General features: G+C 37.2%; 1 protein-coding gene across 1 annotated transcript in view; it reads left to right on the top strand.

Annotated features, from left to right (window-relative positions):
* Positions 1-17142: 17142 nt before the first annotated feature.
* The window catches only part of NDUFS4 (NADH:ubiquinone oxidoreductase subunit S4), a 45874-nt gene continuing 37687 nt past the window's right edge, over positions 17143-25329 (top strand). The window contains exon 1 of the mRNA XM_041424629.1: positions 17143-17297. Within this exon, the coding sequence (XP_041280563.1) occupies positions 17212-17297 (86 nt within the window). The 5' untranslated portion in view covers positions 17143-17211. The remainder of the gene's footprint in view (positions 17298-25329) is intronic.

Raw genomic sequence — 25329 nt, 5'->3', positions numbered from 1 at the left:
AAAGACAAGTAGAAAATTTTGCATGTCCACATCCAAATTCAGCACTTCTGGGCAAGACGCTAAAAAATGAAATGTGAGACTCATAAAAAATGGACAGCAGAAGACAGATGAGGAAAAAGAAAAGAGAAGAAGGTAAAGACCAGTAGGAGTTAAGGAGGAGGAGAGTCAATAGAATACAGTGTAAGTGATTAATTGCTAAGGACAATACAATTTAAGCTGAAGTTTCACCAGATGTGTATGTGTTGCTCCAGCTGTGGGAACAGTAGATTCTCCAGATCTTGTTTCTGACACACAATAACTGTGAACTCTATTATGTGCAAATAATAAATCTAAGCAGCACCTCCAACATATGAATGAGCAAGAAAAAGGAGGTCATATTTTCAGAAGTGTTAGCACATATTTGTCAACACCATGCTTAGCTAAATAGCACTAAGGAAGACTACAAGACAATGGTAACACATACACAAAGCAGTATGTGAGCTCACAAGTAGATACATGCTTTTAAAACCCCTGGTTTAATAGGTAAGGCCCCTAGGGACGGCAGACAAGCAGGGTCTTGGGCAGACTGGATGGGCTTGTTTTGCTGATGTATTTACTGGCTGGTATGTTAATTTTTTCAATGTGTTATAGAGCACTTCCCAAGTTAGGGTCATGATCCCACTTGGGGCCCACAAGTCTGGAAGTGAAAATGAAAGTGGGGTTGTGACCCTGGAAGTAGGGTTGCTAAGGGAAAACCTTGGGAAGCACTGATGTTGTGCTAGTAGGTGAGACCCCTACGTGGACGGTATGTTTAATCACTGCTGAGGGACAAAGGTTTTACCAGTGCCTATATTTCTCAGAGTTAAGTCTCATTTCTGACTGACTTATTGCCAGATTCAAGTAAATGTCTCAAGCACATAAACAGAGATTTTAGAATTACATTCAGAATTTTGAGTATTACATCTTGAAAAGATAAGGCCCATAATGCAGAAAAGACACATCCACCATTTTCTTTGAAGTATAGCTACAGTCTACAGATTAGAGCCCTTCTCTCACAATCCTTGGCCAGAAGACATCACTCCCACTTTTGCCATTTTTCAGAAGTGTGATCACACCACCAGGTCATCATTGTGGCATGCAGCAAAGACTTTGGGTTTTGTTGAACCCTGCTTTGTTACCAGGGAACATGGGGGTTGTCCCTCACCACTAATATAATCTTTGGGCACAGAAATGTTTGCTAAGAAAAGAGTTACTATGTTAAGAAAAATACTCAATAAAAAGGGATAACCAGTCTGAAGTCTGACTTTCCTTAGAAAAAGTGGCACAGATACCCTCTTCAAGAACAGGTCCTAAGATTGAATCCAGCCCCAGCTGGTGAAGGATTGAAGGTTTAGTTGCCAGGACACATTAATCTAGTGCCACTTCAGGCACTGTAGAATAGCCTTGTTGGTCTTCAGCTGCTGTACCCAAATGAGACAATTTCTCCATAGCTCCAGAGTAATTTCTGACCCCACAAGGGAGCTTTGATATGCCAATGAGTTTTGAATAGAAAAAGATCCCTATGTGTGGACAAGTGAATTGAGCCCTTAGGCTCTTAAGTCATGTAAGTACTTTTGAAGACTCATGGAAAGTAGGCATAAAGAGTTGTACCTTCTTATTTCTCATGCTCTATGCACATTTATTTCAATCTAAAATTATACTGTGCAATGACTGCAGCTTTCACTGTGGAGCTGGATAATTTTTCTGAATTTCACCTAGAGAAGTATTTTGTAGTCAGTACAGAACAATTGTGATACGCAGCATGCCATTTCAGTAAGTGAAGAGGCATTAACAGCTGATTTTTGGCAGCAACATGTCTCTGTTTCTTATTCATTAGTTACTTGTGTTGATTTATACTAGGATTAATTATTGATACAAATATTTCATCCATATTTTTTATGTCACAAGCAGGGAAAAAGGCATGGCTGCGAATAATCCATAGAATAGTTTATGAAGCACAAATTCCCCAGAGACTATCAGATATCCACCTGGTGTCCCTGAGTGCTGGATTTCACATTTAAATCTCTGAATTAACAGATGTGTACAGTCATAGAGAGGCAGAAAGCCCGTTCTTGATACTACATCTGAGGAGACTCATGGACACTGTTTATTTCCACAAAATAGTGGGGTATCTTCTGGTTTTAAAATTTATTCCAAATCTACATGTCTTGAAATGTTAATAACCAATATCTGCACAGAGCTCAACTCCCAAGTCTTAGCTCCCAAAGCACATCTTAGAAAGACAAGTATACTTATTGAAATCTGCTTTCAAAGGGAAAACAGCTACAATATTGAGCAAAAGTCTCAAAATCCAAAAACCATGCTCTTCTAATGTATGCAACCCTATTAAAAATTATGTTTTTAAGTTTTGCTTGAACACTTTGGCAACAGAGTTCCAAACATTTGAAATTAACTGAGGTAAATAAAATTTATAGAAGCCACTATAATTAAAACTAAAAATGGTAGGTCTCAAAAAAAAAGGAACTTCATTTAAAGCTTACCATATTTTAAAAAAAAACCTCCATGTTTCAGATCCTTCCATTTCCTCTGTTAGAAGAGAGGATTGTATAATAGCATTACATTTTCAAGCTTTTTCTCTACAACTACAGATACCAGAAATATAGGCTTCTATGAAGCAATCATGTTATGCAAGAACTTGGGGGTTTTAAGAAACAAAAAAAAAAAAACCCCAAACATTGAAAAACATGATAAAGTCATTAAAAGTTAGCAAGGCTGCTGCCAAGCAGAGAGGATTTTATTTATTCAGAACTATGTCCTATGAAATTGAAATCTTATCTGCATTTAAGAACACCTCTTTTAATTAGTCCCATATAGGGCAAATCATTATCCTCATCTAGAAATGGTAATTTTAGCTTAAACATGTTTTAAAGATATATCCTGGTTTTGGCAGTGAAGCAAGGGTCGTATCTTCATCAAAAAGGTCAGCATACCTACATCTTTGGAAAGGTAGTGTAAAGGACAGTTTTTAAGACAAAAAACCAAAAAAAATTAAATTCCATTGCTAGCAAACATAATCATGTCAGTAAAATGTATCTATCTGTACAGACCAGACTGAAATGCATCATTTTTGGAAGTACCACAGAATCCAAATTGTTATTTAGAATTTGATTTTTCACAGGGGCAAGTAGCCACAGCTGCTTATAAACAGTTTTAATAGCCGTTTTTCACTGCAGTAGCAATTCATAGAAGAACATACCAAATACTCTTTTACTATAGTCTTGTAAAATATTCAACAGCATGTATCAAGCCCAGAACCTATGTTCTCACTCTTTATTCTGATGATGCTAATAAAAAAAAAAAACCCAAACAACATAATATTTTGACATATGTGATCCCCAGAAGGAGAGTTGAATATGTCTGTCACAGGGAAATCTTCGTCTTTTCTAATGAAATTAAAATATTTAAAATCAGTTTTTTAGCAACTCATGGAAAAATGCTTTCACAAACTATCTGGATAATGAAACCAAATGAATGTCATTATTTGCACCTACAATCACTTGCTGTGCTGTCTTGTCTCAGGCAGCTTGTACACTGAATCCTCAAAGATTCTGTGGGTTTCACAAAACCTGCAAATCACAGATGAGATCTTTGTTTAAAGCCTCCAATGGGAGAACAAGTGGCTCAACAAAGCAGAGGGCGTGTAACAACTGTTGCTCATGAGGAAGGTCTGACAGATCCACCATTACATTTATTTTTGCCTCTCCCCAGGTTGCAAAGCAGCACTGCTGCCACTCAGTAAATCTAGGCTGAGGAAGGAGGTGGTTTTTGCCCTTCCACCACTTATGTGAAGGCACATATCCCTAAGCCACTGAGTTCAGTGCAGAGAGCTGTGCTGGGGCTTAAGAGCCAGAAAGGGACCCTGGACAGTATCCTAAGGCAGGCAGGCGTACAACAAATCTCGTAATACTGAATTGATAAGCTCTGATAAGCTCAGCAAGGTCACAGCATAGATGTGAGTGTGTACCATGAATTTGTTATCAAGGATCCTGGCATACTTTTGGCTCAAGCCAACGACCTCTCTTACACTATTCAAAATTGCATTTCCAGGATCTGCACAGGCCAAGGATCATCCCCAATAAGAATACAGTTAATACAGTCAGGAGGAAAAGCCAAATAGACACAGGCTTTGACTTCAAAGAGGAGCCCATTTTATTCATTCACACAGACACAACGTTCAGGTCAGGTTTACACACTGTCTGTGTGAAACACCTTATTTATATGGTTCTAGAAATTACTTGGATAACTTGCAACTGATGGAATGACATAAGACAAAGCCACAAATGAGCTGTGCATGATATTCATCTTAATTTTCCAGCAAAGGCAAGCGTGTATCAACCTGAATATGTTCCTTACTCCTTTAAATGTACCACAGAGATTTTTCTTGGAGAATCAGGAAAGAGACAGCAGTTAAGTGAATATACTCAATTAATATATTAATATACAAACAGTATACAAGCAAAACACTAATAAACAGAAAATGTGCTTGTTATTAAAATACTCAGTAAAAAATTGATTGATTTCAGTAACTTCAGTGAACTTCACAATCTGTGTTTCTGAATAGGAGAAATGCCAGATCTGGAATAAATAGTTGCCTTATGGAATCTTGGCATTTTCTCCTGCTCAGAAATGCAAACTCTGAAGTTCAACAGAGCTATGTAAATCATCTTGTCTTATGCTTCTCTTATTAGGCAATTCTGTCTTGATATTCTGAGTAATGAACTGCATAACACCGTCTCAATGGTACGTGGAATCAACATGTTACTTCAAGAGCAAAGCACTTTCAGTAAAAAATTGCTTAGAATAATTTCTTTCATCCTGAAGTTAAAGAGCTGCTGTCTGCACAAACATAGCTAGGCTGACTGAAGCAAGAAATGAGAAGGAATGAAGTGCTATTGGACACACCTCATGGGTTCTTGATATTACTAGGAATATTCCAGGTGCATAGCTCAGTCTGAGATGCTATCTACACTATGGGATGTGGGCAGATAATTCACATTTCCTTTCTTGTATGTCACTGATCTGTCTGCATGAGAACAGATTATCTAACTTTCTGAACAAAAATAAATCAGGAAGCTCTGTTTTAGAAAAGATTACCGAAATTTTGTCAAGGTTAAAGCAAATATCAAAATAGAAAAAGAAAAAAAAAAAAAAAGAAGAATACATGACAAAGCATATCAAAAATAGCCAGATGAACTACTAGTCAATGGAAGCAAATAAGAGGAGCTAAATCACAGATGCTTATTCGCTTTTTTTTTTTTTTTTTTTTTTTTTCTTTTTTTTTTTTTTTTTTTTTTTTTTCCAGAAAGGTGATTTTCCAGCAAAAAATTTATTAAAAGCTATTTGCTTGGAGCATCCTTGTGGAAAAAAAACACTCTAGTTTTACAGAAGTAACTAAGCAGAGTCAAAGCTATTGCCTGGCTACTTCAGAGCAGCATAATTCCATTGTCTTCATTAGGATTTTGCAGGCTTAGGTAGTAGGAACTAGTTGATTCACTGAGGTAGAAAGAATCCAAATAAAACAGAAATTAGTGAAGTTACAGCTCCTGAACCTTCACTTCAATGCCAGCTGGAGAAATCTGCACCTGATTTTAGTACCCAGGTCAGCCCAGGAGCTCCGTGCAGTATTAGTCCTCCACCTGTAAAAGCTGTAGTCCCTTTGTGTGCGCAAAGCCTGGTGTTCTACTGAAAATCCACTCTCTTGCAATAAGATAAGCTCTCTAATTATTCTATTGGAAGAACATTCTGTCTTGGTTAGAACTGCTTGAGAGTCTCAGACAGCCACCACGACTTTGATGACTTTAACTTAGGATTTACATGGCAAAGGAAGTGGGCAATCAGCCTTGGCAAATATGAAATCCCAGCTTTAGAAATATAAAGGTAATCAGTTAGAAAGGCACAAGAAAACTACAAAATAGTGACTTGCAAAATAGTTGCATTTCTGAGGCTAACTTTAGGAGGGCAGTTTGCTAAGATTAATTAATTAATCCAGTAGACCTACTTGCAACTGAAGAAATCTGTCAAGAAATTATCTTACCTGTCAAGAAAATATCTTATTTTAAAATTAAGATTTGATCTACCTGACTTGGTCCATGCATGGAGGAAGAGAAGACTGTTCTGTTTTCCTACAGACAAGAGGATTTGTGGGCCAGTTGCCTTTTTTTTACATAATCTTTATTTCCATCAAGGTATCTAGACTGCTTGTATACCTTTAAAAGATACCATCAAGAAGCACTTTACCATGGAAATCACGTACATCCCTAGAAATTGTGACCTTTAAATAAAAAAGGCAGACATATTTTAAAAAATACATAAAAATTAAGACTAAATAGATGGAAGTTCTGAAAGCTTACTATAACAATCCTGCTAGTTAACAAGGACCCTTTTTTGGTTGTAGTTTGTAGAGTTACTCAAAAACTGTAACTCTGTAGGGTTTTAGCTGCTGTAAAGTTTGAAAGAGGTCTTCAAGTCCTTCTTGGACAGGTTACATAGTAATTGTATTCTAATTCTGGAAACCTATAATCAAGAACTGGTGAAAGGGACATCAAGCACCTAGGATACTACAAAGAAATACAATTTTGCTCCAAATATTTACATGGGATGATATGGGAAAAAAAGGACCTTTTGTGATTCCTTTCTACTGACTCCTCTCCACCTACTTTTGCTATAAAAAGGAGTATGACCTAGGCCAGAAAAAAACATGACTTGGTGAATTGTGAAAAAGGGAATGAGTAATAGAAACCCAAGAAAATGGATTAGGCTAGGACCAACTTCCAGTAAAAACATTCCCTAGAAAGTCTGAGTTTGGAGCTTATTTTTACATCGAAGCATTTTAAACTTTCACTGACACTTACAGTTTCAGAAATCGCAATGTTGTATTTTTCCATTAATAAGGAAATTTTAGTTTCTGACTTACAGCTTTCAGCTGGTTGACATAGCAAAGAGAAGAAGTGAATGACATTCTCTAAAATCTCTACCTTGTAATTCTTGGTCTTTAAGATATGGAGGTAAAAGCTTCCATGAGGTTTCCCTATATATAAGATTATTATTTATAGTGACAGCCTCTGATCAGACACAGCATTGGACACATTTTAAAAATAAACAACATATTTTCACAAAAAGGAAATGAAACAGATAATCCACTTGGGCATCAGTAAAAACCATGCCATGACACCGTAAGGGAAATTCATAATTTGCTAGAAGAAGGTGAGGATTACTGGAAAGATAAGGCAGGTAATGGTAAGGCAGGTAAGGAAAAAAAAAAAAAAAAAAAAAGAAGGAGGAAAAATGAGACAATCACAAGTGGTCCCAAGAAATAAAATATGCCACCTGAGTGCTTCTTAACCATCTTGTTTAATATATTTGTAGGCTTTACCTTGAAACAAAATCCAAGTAAGCAGATGTTGACAGCAAATGTTAGGATACATGCTGGTAATACAGATAAAGACACAGATAACAATTGGTAAAGAATTATATGGCCATGATTAACTGGCTAGTGAAAACAGACAAACGAATGAGACTGCAGGTGAGGAACAACTAAAAGTGATACAAGACAATAGTGTAATATGAACAAACTTCAAGACAAACACCATCCCAGGACAAGATACAAAGAGCAATGAAACTCTTGAACAGACTTCTGTAAGGAACAAAGTGGCAAAATTAGTTCAGATCATCTTAAGATGGAACTTTATCAAAAAAAAGTCATGTGATATGGTCGCCTAAAGTAGGAGGAGAATGGGTGTGACAAAAGATTTTTTTAATCCTATATTTTTTTTTAAACCTATTCTTGGTTAAAAAGACCAAAACACTTTGACATTATTTCCGGAAATGTGATTTACAAGGATGATAAGCTGCATTCAACAACTTTATATTAAAATTTATTTTCTTGTTCCAGTTTTCCATGCTGAGGAGCCACCACTGCAAAACCTTTAAAGCATTCCATGAAAGAATTTCAACACAGAAATCCAAGCAGTGACAGAAAGTTTTAACTGATGAGACAACAGCCAAAACTGAATAAGTATGTGAAAGAAACCATGGGCTTTGCCTTTGTGGGAAGACCTTAAAGACTGAAAGGTGTGATGATGAAGGTTATAAAGATAACTAATCAATGCAAAATTCACAATAATTTATATAAGCATTACTGAAATCCACCCTGCTCTCCCCCATTTTGTAGCAAATTGGTAACAATTAAACAAATGTTAGTACCAATATAGAAAGTTCTAGAGGTTTACCAGATATATCATTTTCCTGCTGGAAAATCAAACATTGCTCATTATTAAACTACAGAAATTGTGAATACGGTGTATGGACTTCATAAGTTGGAATTTTTTCAAGAATATCCCTAAAAATTGAAATTCAGAAACATGCAAAAACACGCTTCAACACTGTTGTCTGTGTTCTTAAAGACAGAAAACTAAGGAAAGGGAAAACTCCTTCTCTATTTTCACTGTACTTTAGGAATCTAGTTATTTTCTAAAGTGCAAATTGCAACTTTGTCAATAAAGGGGATATTTCAAGAGACTGTAAAATTTGCATTTGTTTTTTCCAAGATATAAAATATGCCAAGTTTTATTTAAATCTTCTTCTGAAAGTTGAATTTTTTTTTTTTTTTTTTTTTTTTTTTTTGCAGTTGTTTCCTTGTTTTTTGACGGGGTTTTTTAGGTCATTGGAATTAGAGGCCTCAATTCAGCGAAGTATATTAGCACATTCCAAGTTTCTTTAGGGCTATGAATAGCTCAATTGAATGCATGGAGGACTCCATATAATATCAATTTCAAAAATAGACATGTATTTTAAAGATATTTGAGACAATATTACAAAGTATTTTACATGAATATCTGTTAAAAATGCATTTAGTTTTGAATATGGTAATATAAAAAAGGTAATATAAATTAGGAATACACTGAATAACCAAATATGAGGCTAAATGACTTGAAATTGTCTGCTGTCAGATACTGCTTAAACAGTTGTTACACATATTAACTAAAATAATCTCTGTGAACAGATATAATTTTTTTGCCATTTCTAAGATTCATCTGAATTAGAGATATGAGACATAAGATGAAATTTGAAAATTCTGTTAATGTCTTAATTTTTTTTCTGGGAGCCTTTGTTCTCATTCAGAATGCCAGTGGTCCTCTCTAGACCACAGAGATTCAATGGAAAACCTTTATTATTATGTCCATTTTGTTCATAAATGTAGTCTTTTATTTCATCTTGTGCTCTCTTTTCAGAACAACTACCCTTCTCTTCAAAAAGGAAAACCCTAATAGCACTTTCCTCCAGTGAATTCCAGTAAAAGGAGGCAAGCAATAATAGTATGGATTAAAAGGCATTAAAATGAAACCATATGGAAACATGGGCAGAGGATTTGAGCAGGAAAAGTACTGTTTAAAAATTAATCTTTATGTCTTAAAAGGGATTGTTAGGAACATTGCAAAAGTTCAGAAAACTCTTAATTCAATGCTGCTACAAAGGCAGTGTTCTGAAAAAGTAAAACAATGTTTATGTTGTGAGACTGGCTCCTCTTAGAATGACAGCCTGGGAAATACACTTTGTGACCTAAATCTAAATTAACAAAAGACCCTGAAGAACACTTATAGTATCTGTCATTTAAGTCACAATTTCTGTGATCACTGACATGTACATGTGCACAGGGAATTTATTACACTCCTGTAATACTACCCTTTATCTTTTTATGTGGAAAATAGAAAATGAGGAAGAGTCTCCACTGTGTGACACGATAAATGAAGTAAAAAGAAATAAATATGAGAGCCACAGTAGTATTTAGCCTGTTGTTTATCAGATGGGGAGAAAATTTAACTTAAATTATAATTTTTAAATATTTTAAATTACAGTTTTGTGCCTGCTTTTCACAGCATTTCATTGATATAAAATAGAAAATACATGAGAAAAGAGGTCTGAAAGAAGAAGAGTTTTACTGTTACTTTTCAAACTGACATGAAGAATACAGAGACACAACAGGGATTACAAGTCTTTTTGATGAAGCGTCTCTTATTTAAACTTGTTTCTGCTTTCATCATGGAATGGGATAATCTTTCCAAAACGAATTTTTAAAAAATAATTACTTAAAGGATGAAAATTGCTGGTGTAAGACTCAGAGGCCAGAAACAGCATGGGAAGAAAGGTAAGGAAAGAAATAATAAATAAATTGATACTATTAGAAAAGAACTAGTAAGAGGTAATTTCACAAGCCAATTAATCTACCAAATGCTTAACTGTGTCACTGGAGAGTAGGAAGAGCAAAAGTAATAATCATACCGTTTGCATGAAAGAGCCTTGTTTTAACAACAAATGGATGAGTTTGATCTCTCCAATTAAATCCTGACATGTTAATATCTGACTCAAAAGGCACAAGTATGACTGACTTTGCCATCCAGATTAGTTAAAGCTAAACTCAACAGGAACACTGAATTGAGTGGAAAAGATCTATCTGTGTATAATAGTCTCTGTTTCAGATGAAATATGAATTTATTTCCATGGGTTTCCTTGTGTTGTATACAAGTGCTTTTGGTGAAAACATTCAAAAGCCTCTTTCTTCAAAGCAGCTGGAGTTATTCAGTATCTACCTGTAGCTGATGTCATTCAATAAATAGGCAAATTGAAGTGAGAGACTATTTGCAGTGATCAAATTTCTCTCAGAGCAGTGGTACTCTTAACGCTACTCTTGTGAAAAACTGAGTATGAAATGAGTTTATGCATCCAAATGAAGATCAGACCAGTAAGAGAAGAACTTTAAATTGCACAGAGTAAAGGAAAGGAAATGAAGTCACAATTTAGATTAAAAATGTTGGTTTCAATACAATTCTGTACCTTTAAATAAATTAATAATTAACTAATATTTATCATAATTTATTTTACTAAATTTTCAAATGCATGTATTTAGTTTGTTTACTTATGATTCTGGTTTTCATAAAGAATCAAAATCCTTTACATAGAAATATAAATCTTATAGATATATGGGATATACAGAATATAGAATATATATCAATAGATACAAAACTAGATTAATATAACTCTATAGTATATATTAATAGAATATCTCACAGATATGAATAAATCACTAGTTTTCACTAATATATCAAGAAACATTTCCTAATCTGCATGAAAGAGAAACAGAGTTCAGAAAAATGGGACTTCTGCTACACGCTACATATTATTATATAATATAGTGTTTCCAGCAATATTACAGAACAGTGATTTTAAATTCTTCTATTCCACATTAACCAGTTTAGGTCAGGTTTTTTTATACTAATACCATGTAGCATTTCAGAAAGCCTCTAAAATCTCATCATCTGAACTCAGGGCTCAAAAACTACACAAAATGTCAGGTAGAGACTTCTATAATACTTAGCAACAGAGAAATCTTTTTTGCAGCATGAACTACAAGGACAAGGGAAGTCATACTGTGTCAAGACTGGAGGGAATAATTTCCTGAAGACTTAATTTTCCAGGAACCTCACAAAAAGCTAAGAAGGAAGAATGACTATCATTATCATTGAAGGAGTGTCTGATTTGGACAACTAAAAGAACTAGGATCTCTAACAATTGTTTTACTCTTATTATTCTAAGGCTCTTCCACTAACAAATACCACCATACCTAGGATCTTTCAAAAATCATATGAGAAGGCAGATGGCTACAAAAATTCAAAGACTGAAATCTGTTTTACCTCCAGTTAAAGGAAAAAAAAAAAAAAAAGAAAGAAAAAGAAAGAAAGAAGACATAGAAATTACCCTACAGATGTTAATAATTGTCTGGGGTGGGAGCTGGGGAATGGGAAGGCTGGCTTCTAAGTAAACAATGCAAAAAAAGACAAAGAGGTCCCTGCTGATATACAACAATAAAAGCAGTTTTCTCAGCAGTGTCAGCTTAGCAAGCCTGAGGGTCTGTATTTTAAACCCCAGTGGCCTGACGTCACTCACCCTGATGGTGTGTGTGAAGGAAGCTATCTCTCCGCAATGACCGACCTGAAAAGTGTTTTCAAAGCCCAGTGGGCTAATGTCACTCATACCGACGGTGGATGGTGGGATCTCTCAGGGTGGCAGCCTGGGGGAAGTGAGCTGCAACACCAGCAGCCGACCATCACTCACTCTGATGGCAGGGGGTCAGCTGGGATTCTTTGGTGGCCTCCCGGGCAATAGTTAAAAAGAAGATTTTGGTTCACATGTCAATGTCTAACTTGAAAGCAGAGAGTATAAAAAGTGATTTTTTTTCTTTTTTTCTTTTTTTTTTTTTTTTTTTTTAAATTGTGTTTCACTAGTGGCAGCAGTGCAGCCAGGAAGGGGAGTTTCTCTGCAAGGACGTCTGATTGCATGTGAAGCTTACAATGGGGCTGGCTCTGCCTGGTTTTAATTTTTGTCTCCTGTATGAGCTGAGATATTTTATTCCCCCATACCAAAGGGGGAGAAAAATTAAATCCAGACAGCTCCAACTGCACTTTACATCTCATATGCAATCAAACAGACTTCGAGAATACCATCAGCTTTTTTACCAACCTGCCTGCCATATAGAAAATGTAAATAAACACTAAAATCCCAAACATCATGTTCTTATGCTAACTCATCTTGTAATGCAGAAACTGACATTTGGGACAAATTCTCCTGTTAAATTTACCCTGACACCTAAAGCATTGTAAGAGTTGCAAAGGATTGCATAGGAATAGTCTTTGTCCCACTGCAAATACTTAAAAAACCCTACAAGCATAAGTGCAGCTGATATTTCATCAGCAAAGTAAATTATTTGGGACAGAATGAAGCCAAGAGAGTCACTACTTACAGAGAAAGCTCTTTACAAAGATAAAATTTTCAAAATAAAATTCTAAAACTAAAATATAGTATTTTAAAAACTAAACCCAAGTCCTATGAAAGCAAGTGAATTATTTAGTCTGTGTTAAACTGTCATACTTAGTTGTCTGAAGGGTAGAATCTGAGAAATATCCAACACTGAAATCATAGCTTCTGTAGGTAAAATGAATGCAAACCAAACCAAATAAAATGAAACTGGGAATTCATGCAGCTCTACACAATATAATCAGCTTTCTTGTATTTTGTATCCCTTTTCCACCAGTTCTTTGCCCCATTAGACTGTCGAGATTGAGACTGATGCTATTGTTTCCTACATAGTTCCTCTCTGCCACCCAGAAGAAAACAAACTAATCCAAAGCAACAATACATTAAGGAATACCTCAAGAGTTCTGCTGATCACTGCTAACTGTAGTTTACTTGAGACTGTGAAATTATTTCTACCAGAACTAGTTTGTTTGGGCATGAAGTAAGGCTGTGCAACCTCAGCCTAGCAGAAAAAAAGTAAAAAGTTAAATTTTGCTCTCCAATTTTCAAAATGCTTGCAGCTCACATATGTGAAGAGAAAACATGACTAACTCTCACAGTTAAGCTAATAAGCTTTCTCATAGAGTGAGACAATAGGAGCTGTGAGCATACTGTACAGCACAATAAATGCTGGCACATGAAGTGTTTCAGTCTTGAGGGACAGTGCTTCACAGTATATCAGTGACAGAAGATCAGCTTGCAGCCAGAATTATGAATGAAAAGTTTAAGCCCTCGTGAAAGTATTGACTTCAAATGATAGTTCTGCAGTCACCTCAAAAAATTGATGCACTGAACTATTTTGAGGAATATGGCATTTAACACTCCATTTTCTAAGACTGCTATGCACAAAAATTCACTAGTTTAGCCTAAGACATGATGATTAAAAAGGTGTTGTATTATCTGTGTGAATACATTTACACAAATTTAAGCAAATCAGATAAAATAGTATATATTTAACCTGTGTAGGAGTATCTTACAGGTCTACTTATAAACCTGGGCTAGTAGTGGGAGACAGAAAAATTCACGCCTCTCCCTTTCTCAGGGACCAGACTGCAAGAGACTCTTGGTGCATATTAATTTCACGGTAAACTGTGTGCTTGGAATTGCCACAAATGCTGTTTCTGGACAGCTATGGTTATTTGTTTTGAAATAGTCTCTCACAATTTTGTGACTACTATACAAAAATACTTAATCAACAAATGCTATGGTTACATTTAAATTAGTAAATAAACAGTCTAAGGATCCTTTTGTACCCCTGATGTGGCTCAGCTTACATGGCACAGCTCACATCCGTGGAGCTAAACTCTTTCTCCTCTTCTCCCCTACTCAAAAAAAAACAACCCAAAACCCAGAAAGGCCTCATCCACACGGCTTATTAGTAACAGTCCCAGGCCCATGCTCATTCCCAGACTGTGCTCAGACATTGTTTGGGATGGTGCTAATTAGTCAGGGTCAAAACGGTTCCAGGGGCTGTGCAAGCAATTAGCAGCACGTTCACTTGCACCACATGCTCAAGCCCATCAGTCCTGATCTAACACAGGACCATCCTGTCCCTGCAGCTGCCAAAAGCAGCTCCTGAATTTGGCACCCTCCTTTAGTAGATTCAGTTAATAACGTGGCAACTTAAAATTCCAGCTGCCATGTGCTACCTCTGTCCTTTCCCCACCCAGAGGAGAGGCAGCAGGGAGGGCAGGAGAACTGGGTTACATGAAGCACAGGAGCCTTCACATGCCGCCCAAACCAGTGGCTTCCTCTCTTGCAAGGAGAGAGGACACAAAGCTGGATCTGCCCAAAAGATGTTCAGCTCAGTTATGATAATCTGTCAGCTGACAGACAGACAATTTACCTCAGCTCACAATGGAGCCCTCAAAGGCAACTGGCTTCACCAAACCACTGGTGCCTTTGAATGGCCATGAAATCTTCCCCAGCTTACATAAATGACAGAACACTCCTCCTGGCTGAAGCACCATAGAAGAGAAAAGTTTGGATTAGATGAAGTAAATCTGAGTTGGTGTGAATGCTGTCATCATTCAAGCACTGGACAAAGACTTTGGAAGTGAGAAAAACTAATACATTTTGTGAGATGCAGATATTCTTGCTATGTCTTCTCTGCAGATAACTGAAGCTTTCATGTGAGAGACAAGCATTATTAGGCTGATAACTAGTACAGCTGTGAAAAAAGTATCTCAAATAAATGTGGGAAGCAGTTTTTCAAGTCTTTCCCTCAAACTCACTGGACAAAAACTGCTAGGTTCAAAAGTTTGGGGTTTTCCCACCTGTATTAAACAAAAGACACCACTACCCCATACAAACTGTTCCAATTCATCATTACTACAAAAATGACTCCTGTTATCTATCTTACTACATCTGACTTTGAGCATACTCACTAACAATTGAAAAATTAATTTTAAATACTCACATCTGTAAACCCACCAAATTTATAAATTGCTGTTGTTACTGTGTCTCTCTGTTGTGCTGCCCAGACAGGTTTTTCACTTTTCTCCTTTTTCGGCAGCATTGTTTCTGTTTTCAAAGGGAAAAACAGCATACACTTTCCTTTCCCCATAAATCAGAAATATTTGATGGGAAGAAAGAATAGAAAATTACATATTTTACAGTGGAAAGTTTGGATGACTAGCAACTGCCTAATACAAAGAATATGAAATAATGGCTCTAGGTCTGACATTTCATTAGGACTATATAGCGTATGGGTGTTGCTTTGAAAATTAATGTTCTGTTGATTTGATACTGCAGAAGACATTTGCTGAAAGTTTGTTTAGTTTTTCATTAGAACTGTTTTTCAGTATTCCTTCATTTAGGGCAAGAAAATGTTGAATTTACTCGCTTGTGAAGAATTTTTGTATCTGACCCTGTCAAACTCTGCTGTCAAAATCAAGCACAAGGCTTTCTTCTCCTGGAGAAAAGCAGAAACAATTAGTCAAAACCAACATCCCCTCCTGGACAAATTTATTAGCTATTTTTTTTTTTTTTAAATCTTCTAAATATTTTCTCTTTTTTAAAGTAAAATTAACGCTGAAACTTAATATTTTTTTTAACGTCATCAGAATTTTAATATAAAAGTAGTTAAGAGCAATTTCAAGAATACCATCTATTTTCACCATCAGAACCAGAAGCTATTCAGTTCTTCACAATGTTGCAGATCCTCCTCTAACACTGCTTTTGCACCATGTGTTTTTGGAAACTTTATGTCATTTGAGTTTTTGGCACCGAACAGAATCATACTTGACTTCTGATTTATAGCAATCTGTCTTCTTCAGCCACGTACACAGAACCCTAATTATTGTAGGGCCTGAGTACTGTTATTTACTTCCAGTTTACAGTTAATGTATTATAAATATGTCTCCACTTCAAGAAACTAGCGGTCATGTCAGTCTTCCTTGCTTTAATATAGGAGGTAAGGCTGGAATTGGTTTAAAATAGAACAGAACTCCTGAAAGTGCCACAGTATGTTAGAAGCTTCCTTATCTCAGTGAACTAAGAATGTGAATCCATTTCAGACAGCAAAACTAAGAAGTATGCTTTTAGCAGGTGCAAGAAGATGAACCAACACTTTAATGTCTTTTTAGAGTGCACCACCTTGTCTGCGAAATATAATAGGAAAGAATGGGGCCAAAAATACCTGTCCCCAGAGCTTATGTGCCCAGGACAGAGGTCTCCAGGCACAGGGGGACCAGCCAGCCCAGACACCTGCCCTCCATGGGGCTTGTCCCCTCCCATCAAGTCACAAAATCAGCAAGTTTAGGGTTGAAACAGTTCTTAAAGATCATCTAGTCCCAATGTCCCTGCCATGGGGCAGGGACACATCTCTGGTTCCACAGTCCAGGTTTCTGAAGTCTTTATATGCAACCTGGCTTTGAACACTGCAAAGATTAGGGAATCCACAATCTCCCCGGGCAACCTGTTCCAGTGTCTCACCACCTTCACAGTAAAGAATTTAATTCTAATAGCTAACCTAAATGTCCCCTCTTTCAGCTTGTGCCCATAAACAAGATGGTGTCACAACCAACGCTGCCAGAGAAAGTTTCTAGGCCAAACACGTAGCTGGGGAAAAGGAACGTCTGCATCCCAAACACGTGAAGGTCTCCTTCACAGAGCTCCGGACATCAGCTCTGCCTTCCCTCCACGCCAGCAGTGCCTTTCTCTCCTGCCTCTGCCGAGCCCTCTCCTCGCCGCTCCCGATCCCAATCCCTTTCCCCGCCCGCCCTTCCCACAGCCTCTTTCCGCCCTCTCCTTCGCGTTTCCTGTCCGAGCGGAGGAGGTTTGGCCCTGCGGCGCCGCCGTCTCTCAACGGCTGCATTGAGCATCATGGCGGCGTCTCTCTCAATGTCAGCGGCGCTGAGGGGCTTCCTCGCCAGGCGGGGTGCGGCCGCGGTCCGCCCGCCGCCGCCCAGGTAACGGCACCGCGGACTCCCGCCGGCCGCCCGGGGGGCACCGCCGCACCCCGGCGCCCGCGGGGGCCCGAGGAGGCCGCCCCGGGAGCTGGGTCGGGGGGGCCGCGTAGGCCCCGACGCGGGTTGGGGGCGGCCAGACTGGCGGCAGGCGCCGGGCCGAGGCTTCCTCCGTGTGATTCCGTGTGTGTCTTTGCCCGTCCCCGTGCGTGTCTTTGCCTGTTCCGGTCAGTCGGTGCGTGTCCTTGCCCGTCCTTGCTGCCTGCCTCGCGGTGACCGCCCGCCCGATCTCCTTGCGGTGCCCGGAGGTCGGGTTCTGGTCGTCACGGCCTCGCTGCCGGGGAGCGTAACTTCGCCAGCAGCCTTCCCAGAGATTTGCACTCCACTACATCCTTTTCTGTCGTTTTGCCTTTCCTCTCCATCCGTTCTTCGAAACACGTTGCCTTTTTCAGAGAATGAATATCTGGTTTTTCGCTGATTTCCTAAAAATAACATTGGAAATAGCTTTATAATCTTAGGTAGTACTTTGTTATTTGTTTCTTTAATGCAAAGATCTGTGTTAGAAGTACGTGACCCATCCACGAGTTGAAGATGCTTGCATGTTGTTACTTTTGTGCATCCCACAGGCCCAAGGCTTGTGTAAGACCAAAGTCCAGTCAGAACAAATAATGTAGCTACATTATTTAGTCCATGTCCGTGTGTTTAATTGTGATTTGGAGGGTTTGCTTTTTGTGCTCTTTAAGTCTGTAGATATTAACAGATACAGGTTAGTTCTGGTAATTTTTTTTAATCTGTGGGTGTTTTAAAATATGTGCATATATGTGTGTGTGCATATACAAATACACAGAGAAAACTATGTATACACACAGCGAAAGAACTGTAGCTCTACTAATTTTGCGCATTTTTATAATCTGATTGTCCCATTGGCTACTGCTGCCTTCTCCCTCCTAAAATGGTATCTGTTTTATGGTGTTGAAGGTTGTCAGTCTCCTAAAAATGCTTTGAAATCTGTTGATATGAATTTAGGAGTTCCTCTGCACTAATCCAGAAACTTACTGTTCATGTTCAGCTGTTTCTTTTTGCCCTTCTATTCCTCTGGTGTTGACAGAACTGTTGCCTGTACCATATCGTAAATTGCATCAGTCAAGTGATTCAGGCTAAAAATAAATTTGTTTGTTTGTTTTAAAGTCTTACCATTCTACATTTCAAGTAATTATTTCAGAAAAAAAAATAGTAGGGTGTAGCAGGGCTGGGTATGCGAAGCATGGAAATACGAGGTAGGTACACTTCAGTTGGTATTTCTTCTTTGAAAAAGTGTGTTAGATTCCTTTCTTGCCAGAGAGTGAGGAAAAATTAGTGTCCCATAAGAGGGGATGGTAAGAGGGATGTTGAGGACATTGGTCTGAGTGGGACTGAAACTTATGCTTCGCATTCTGTAGGGCAGTGACCTGATCATAGGTCACCAGGTTTCTTGGAGAAGAGGGAGAGCATTATGAGTTTCTCTTAAAGTTTTGTACACAGCTTTGTAATCCTTGTTGTTAGAACAAGAAATTTTTCATGGAATAAGGAAAATATGCTTCAGAATAAGATGGTTTTGGCAGTATGAGGAAATGCGTAGGATTGTAATTTATTGCCTAAGTTTTGCAAAGTAGTTATTTCCTGGCTACGTAGGCACTGAAACTTAAATCTTTTCTCAATTACTGTTTTATATATATTAAAAAAAAAAACTTTATATGAAAAATATTTATATGAAATTTTATTCTTAACTAGCTTGTGTAGTCTCCCTCCTTGGGAGTGAGAATCAACATACATAATTACAGAAAAGGATTTAGGGTTCTATTTAAATTCAAAATGTCTTCCTAAAGGTCATAGTGAGGTGATAAATCAGATGGAAGTAGACAGGAGAAAGTGTATGTCTTACTTTTTTACTTTGTATTGCTTCTTGTATGCAACTGTTTGTTTTCCTTTGCTACATACTGTATAATCTTTCCTGTAGAGCATGTAATCTTTTGTATTTAATCAGAAACCTAGATAAATTTCAATATACAGATACATGCCTCAAAATTTGACAGTGTACAAGTCCCATTTTTAGCTTTAGTGTCTCACATCTCCTGACCTCACAGAACTGAACATTTACCAAAGACCACTTAAGCTTGTTTTGCAGTTGAAGTGATCGGCAACTATGCAAAAGACTACTTCTTGTCTCCTGACCTCACAGAACTGAACATTTACCAAAGACCACTTAAGATGTTTTGCAGTTGAAGTGATCAGCAACTATGCAAAAGACTACTTCTTTGAGAAGCCAGTAGTTTGCTGCATATCTTGCAATTGGATATATAAATCCTGCAATGCTGGTTTCGTTTCAGAAAAGTGTTTTGACAGATGCACTTTGGTACAAGTAGTCTCTTTGTTTTGAAGTATTTTTCTGTCTAATTTGTTAGTGGAGTAATCTCTGTAATTATCAAATTGTAGAAAGAATGTGTTATAACCAGTATTGTAGATGTGTTGTCTTTAAGTGAATACAGGTGTTACTAACAATAAAAATTATTGGTCTTCTTAGGAGATGACCAAAGAAGATTCTGAAACTGTCAACTGTGAGGGCGTTTGAATGACTCATATCACTCCAGCCCTACACTTTTGTTTACTTATATTCAGAGTAAAGTTTGGCTATTTAGTAAAACTTAAAGCAAATTTCATGTTACTTGATTAAATTAGGTTGTGAGAGTAATATAGCTTATTGTTTGGACTGTAGGATTAAATTTTAAGTATACAAGATGTAGTTTTATTTGCAGTGCATTTTTATGTAGATTTTTGTGTGTCAAGCTTCTTACAGTGCTCCAGTTTTCAGAAGTTCAATTAAATAATAATGTGATCACTTTCCAAGAGTTACAAGAGAGATTCTGTTCTGATTTCTGTTGGTGATACTTGGTTCTTAGAAATTTTATGACATCATCTTGCACAAATACTGCTTTTATTGGGACGTATTTAGGCACTTTAACATACACATGCCCAAGCTGCCCAAGGATTCTCAACTGGTACTGGTTTTTTCCACAATATGGACATAAGTGTTCAGTCTGAAATTAAGAGAACATGCAGCAACATTCCTTGTATCTTTATGAAATCCCAAGTGCTTGTTTTCAATCACTTAACTGAGTCCCTCATTATTTTAGCCTAATAGCTATCAGCAGATATTTGAGCTGATTGAGAAAGTGCAAATGTCTCCTTTGCTTAAATCATATTTTGAAGCTTTCATACTGTAAGATCTGTGAAGTTTTCAGGAGGTTTGAAATTATGTTGAACATGCTCTCACTAGTTTGAACTAAAAGATTGCAGTGTTTCCTTCCATTAGAAATATGGACAGTTGAAGCTGGAAGAGAAAACTTTGAACAAATTCCTGCTGAACCGGGAAAATATATTTGTTTCCAAGCCACTTCAGAATGTTTCTGAGAAACCCTTTCTGTCACAATATATTGGAGTCAGAATTAATTTCTGTTGCTGTAGCAGAATGTTTTGTGTGTAGGTGTAGTATAGCCACACACTCTCTACATTTCATGATAATGAATTTTTCATGCCACTTTATAGTGGTTTTTCAAAATGTGTTACCTTCCTCTTGTAATGCTGTTATAAAGATTCTGAGTATGACAGGAAATGTTTTGATGGTTCATCATTGTTAGGACACAATAGGAATTGCAAGGGAAGTCAATTTTATTAGTCACTTTTGCATAAATACATACCAACCCCTGGATGTTTGAGAAGCTACTGAGAAGGAGATGGAGCATGGTGCTCAGGCAAGGGGGGGCAGGTAGGCTGTGCACCTTCAGCACATCCCCTGGATGAAAGCTGCGTGCATCATGTCCTCCTCTCCTGCTGATCCCAGAACCACCCCTTATATCACCTCAGGAGTGGCCAGTTTCAGCATCATGCTACGCAGGGCCAGCACATGAGAGGAGGCCATAACGGCCCATGATCACACCTCCATGCCAACAACCAACGGTTTTATTGTGTGCTATTTCCCTTTCACGGGATGAATCCCACCAGGTGACTGATACGTAGTTTCTTTACTGAAGGCTAGTCTTACCAGCTAACCATGATGTCTTTTACATTATCCTGTTCACCTGTACATCAGCAGACTAAATACGGCGGGCCTTAGACCTATCTTCTGTCCCTGCCACAATCATAAATGGATATCTGAGGTTATGAAAGTAAAGAATTATGGACAGTTTTGTAGTATGAAGCCTGTTATTCAATTATTTGTCAAAAAATTGAGGAAATCTGGGATGCCATTTACATCTCAGTTTTCAGATACTGTCTTTATAAGCAGGCTTCCCCCTCAGGAAAATGAGGGAGAAGCCATTTTTGTGGCAAAATAAAGGACTTCTAAAACAGAAAAAACTCCTCTCTTAATTTTTTATCCTGTCCTTCCATGAAAAATAGAGAAAATGCTTACTAACTTTAAAAAAATAATTCTGCAAGATAATAGCTCACTCTTTTGTGTTATTGTTTGGTTGGGTTAGGTTTTTCTTCTTTCATGAAATAATACTGATGTTTTTGTTGCATGTCAATACCAAAGCATGTATTAAAATACGACTTAGTAGACTTCACGGAGCTAGGTCTGGGTAGAGCAGAGAGCTGTTTAAAGATGTACAAAGCCATGACTGAATCTGGCTAATAGAAACACTGTTTCACCAGTGTTCTGCTAGCTTTGGAGGGTAGAGTTGAAATTTGTTGGCAATAGTATCTTAAAACAGAAGGGCATAATGCTTTCCTTAAGGGACTAGACAATTTAAAATAGAATCTAACACTGCATTTGAAAAATGACCCTTGATTTCAAGAAAATCCCTCAGACATTGTTATGGAAGAGACTTTCATGTTGGTATATCCTAATACCAAATATTTGATGTCTCAAAGTTTGAGAAATTTATTTGTAGAACTTGTTGCACTAAGTTGAACCACACTTTTTGTCAAATAAATTAATCAATAGTAAGATTATGAAATACCATATGGATACATAGGGAAAGGGGATAATTATGCCAGCTGTCAATGGACAGTGTTTTAAATCTGTGTTAGTAAAACAATAAAATTTGCTTTATAGGTGTAGGTTTAATATAACGTGTTCAACAGATTTAACTTACAGTGGAAAAATACTGCTATTTGGATTTTAAAAATGACTTCGATTTTGTCTTAGTGCAAGTTTGAGTATTTTGACTCAATTGACCTTATTATTGTCTGTCTTAGATGAAATTGTCTGTTTTAAGAGACGGAAATGCTGAGTTTTATAGTTAGCAGTTAACCTACTCACAACTAGTTTTTTAAAAAAACCCAAGTTTAAGAAGTCCTATTTTATACTAATAATTTCAGTAAATTTGTATGATCTTTAATAGCTAAATGTTGTATATGCTTTACCCATGTGTAGGTTTTCATTCTTACTATAATACAGTGGATTTTGCTACATTTTAAAAATTCTTTTGTAAACATTTTGCTCTGAGTGTATTAAAAAATATACCTCTGAACTGTCTTAAGATCACATCCTTTTTTTTTTTAAATAAAAGAAATCTCTAAACTAGCAGGAGGCAAGGTGAACAGTTCACATTACCTTCTTTATAACGTGTTTTCATATTTCCTAGGAAATTAATGGCATTATTTCTGTCTGAGTTTGAAAGGGCGGTTGTTGTCTCCTGGTAGTGTAATAGTATATTTAGGTACTACTTACTTAGCTCTTTCTGGCTTAGTAGTTTCTGTCTGAATCTTCCCTTGACCCATAACTGATGTTGAAGAAGTAAAGTAATTTCTGACTCAACAAGAGTCTGTAGGCAGCTCCAGAATGTGTGTGGGCAAACAGTTCTTGCAGCTGCCTATTACTGGGGTCTTAACATGAAAGAGTTCATAAACAAGTCCTGTTTCTTTTTTTAAAGTCAGACCTTATGTATTTGATTAAAATATTTTTAGACCTTTTATGAATACTTATTTTATATGTGAACACCTCAGACATTGTCATTTGTGATCAATCTACTGAAGTAATCTTCTGCTAAATGTTAATGAAATAATCCACTAAGTATTAGTGATGCCATTTATATTGAAGTCCAAACTGAAATTTTGTTGCGGATGATAGCTGTTGAGTTTTTAATCTTTTTTTAATAGATTTCAGTGGTTTTAAGGCAAGATTTTTATGGATATTGCATTTTCAGAAGTTACAATGTATCATCTTTCTGCTATATTTTAAATGAAGGGAAAAAGCAGAAAGCTCTTCATGCAGTAGCTTTGACTATTCTGGCACGTATTCAAGGAGTATTTGCATCTGCTGTGTAAGTTATGGGAAGCAAAATTCTGCAAGAATGATATTTTTTCATATGCAAGTGTTTGTGCCTACCAGAGAAAGAGACAAATAATCTGCATGTTGTCTGAACTGAAATTCAATAATAAGGTTTGCTTTTAAGGCACCGGTGTTGCCTTAAGGCTTTAGAAAAGCATGAGTAATATCAATACTTGCAGTCTCCTTTTAGAGAGAGAGCTAACAGCTAATTAGATAGTAAGAATATGAAAAGTAAGAAAGAATAGTACGAGGAGAGGAGGTTTACAAGCATTGGTGTACAAGTGAACACACAAGTAGGGTAACTGATGCAGTTATTTTTATTCTCAAAGGTGAGTTCTCAAAAATGCTTCTGTGGCGTGTTTACATTAATAAATAATGACAGATGGAAATAAAATTAAATCAGATAATTACGGGAAAGCAAAGCATTCAACCTTTCTTTGAATGTAGACTTCATTTATGTAGCCTGGTAGTTTCATTATATTTCTCTTGAAGCACACAATAATTTGTCCTTCATCAGTTTAAAGAATTGTTGTTCCAAGATTTCAGATGCTGATGCAGTATGCAAAAGAAAGGAAGGGGTTTTTTTCCTAGCTAGTGCCATTGTTGCTTGCACTTGTGTGTAGAATAGGAGTTAAAGTTTTGGTCTTAAAGTTTTTTTTTCAAAACTCCTGAGGGAGACACATAGGTTGCTTACACTGCAGCCAACCATTTGTTTTCATCTCAAGACAGATGTGTATTGTAGAAGGTATTTAATCAATTTAATTAATTGCGCCATGTAGAAGGTATTTAATCTGCTACCCACCACTAAAAGCTTGTGTGGTTAGTATCATTTTAAAACAAGATGAGATTTAAAATCAGTTATTATAGAGAGACTACATAAAAGTTAAGTCCTTTGCTTTGGTTGCAATATGAGGCTGAAAATCAAGTGCAGATAAATTGCATAGACTGGAAAAAAACAGTATTGTATTTTATTTGATAGGAATTAAGGACAAGTAAAGTGTCAAGGAGCATCAAAGGCTGTCTACTCCAGAAGGCAAGGTAAGCTGGAAAGTGAGGGTGACCCCAGCAGGGACAGTGCACTTACTGACCAGGGCAAGAGCCAGGACCAGGGCTGGAGGTGGGTGCACCTAATGATGCCACTTACTCAAGGGCTGAAGACCCAGAGCTGAGCTTTTTAAATGGCACTCCAGGGTCATAGGCAGGGGATGTTCATGAAGGCCCTGCATGAGGCTGGTCATGGCCATTAAGACCTGGTGCCCCTGGTGTCCTGATGCATGGTCCGAGAGAGTTTGTCTTCAGACTGTCAGTGTCAGAACACTTGAGAACTCAGACTATATTCTTGCAGGTAAGGTGGCATCACTGGTGTGTCTTTGTGTGTAACTCAGTAGTCAAAAATTTATTGAAGTATCATGGAGGTTTTTCTCCTCAGAGCTGTATAAGGACCATGTGGGCTGACAGATCCAGTGGAGTGACTAAGGTGTGTGACATGGAGTGTAGCTAAGGTACGAGATAACTGAGGAATGGCAGCAGTTCAAAGGGGAATTGAGGACAAAAGCTTAGTGTCAGAAAGAAAATTGAAGAGAAAGGTAGCTGAGACAAGGTGAAGATCACAAAGCAAGTGTGAAATTAAATAATGCAAAAAATTATTACCTAAATTATCCCATTCTCATCTAGAGCAACTCCTGAGAGCATACAGTTTTGAAAAGAAACCTGTATGTCATGTTC

Source organism: Onychostruthus taczanowskii, unplaced genomic scaffold, assembly GCF_017590055.1.
Source record: "Onychostruthus taczanowskii isolate IOZ18803 unplaced genomic scaffold, ASM1759005v1 scaffold83, whole genome shotgun sequence".
NCBI classification, from domain to species: Eukaryota; Metazoa; Chordata; class Aves; order Passeriformes; family Passeridae; genus Onychostruthus; species Onychostruthus taczanowskii.
Note: the sequence above shows the minus strand (reverse complement) of the source record. Positions and strands in the feature narration are given on the sequence as shown.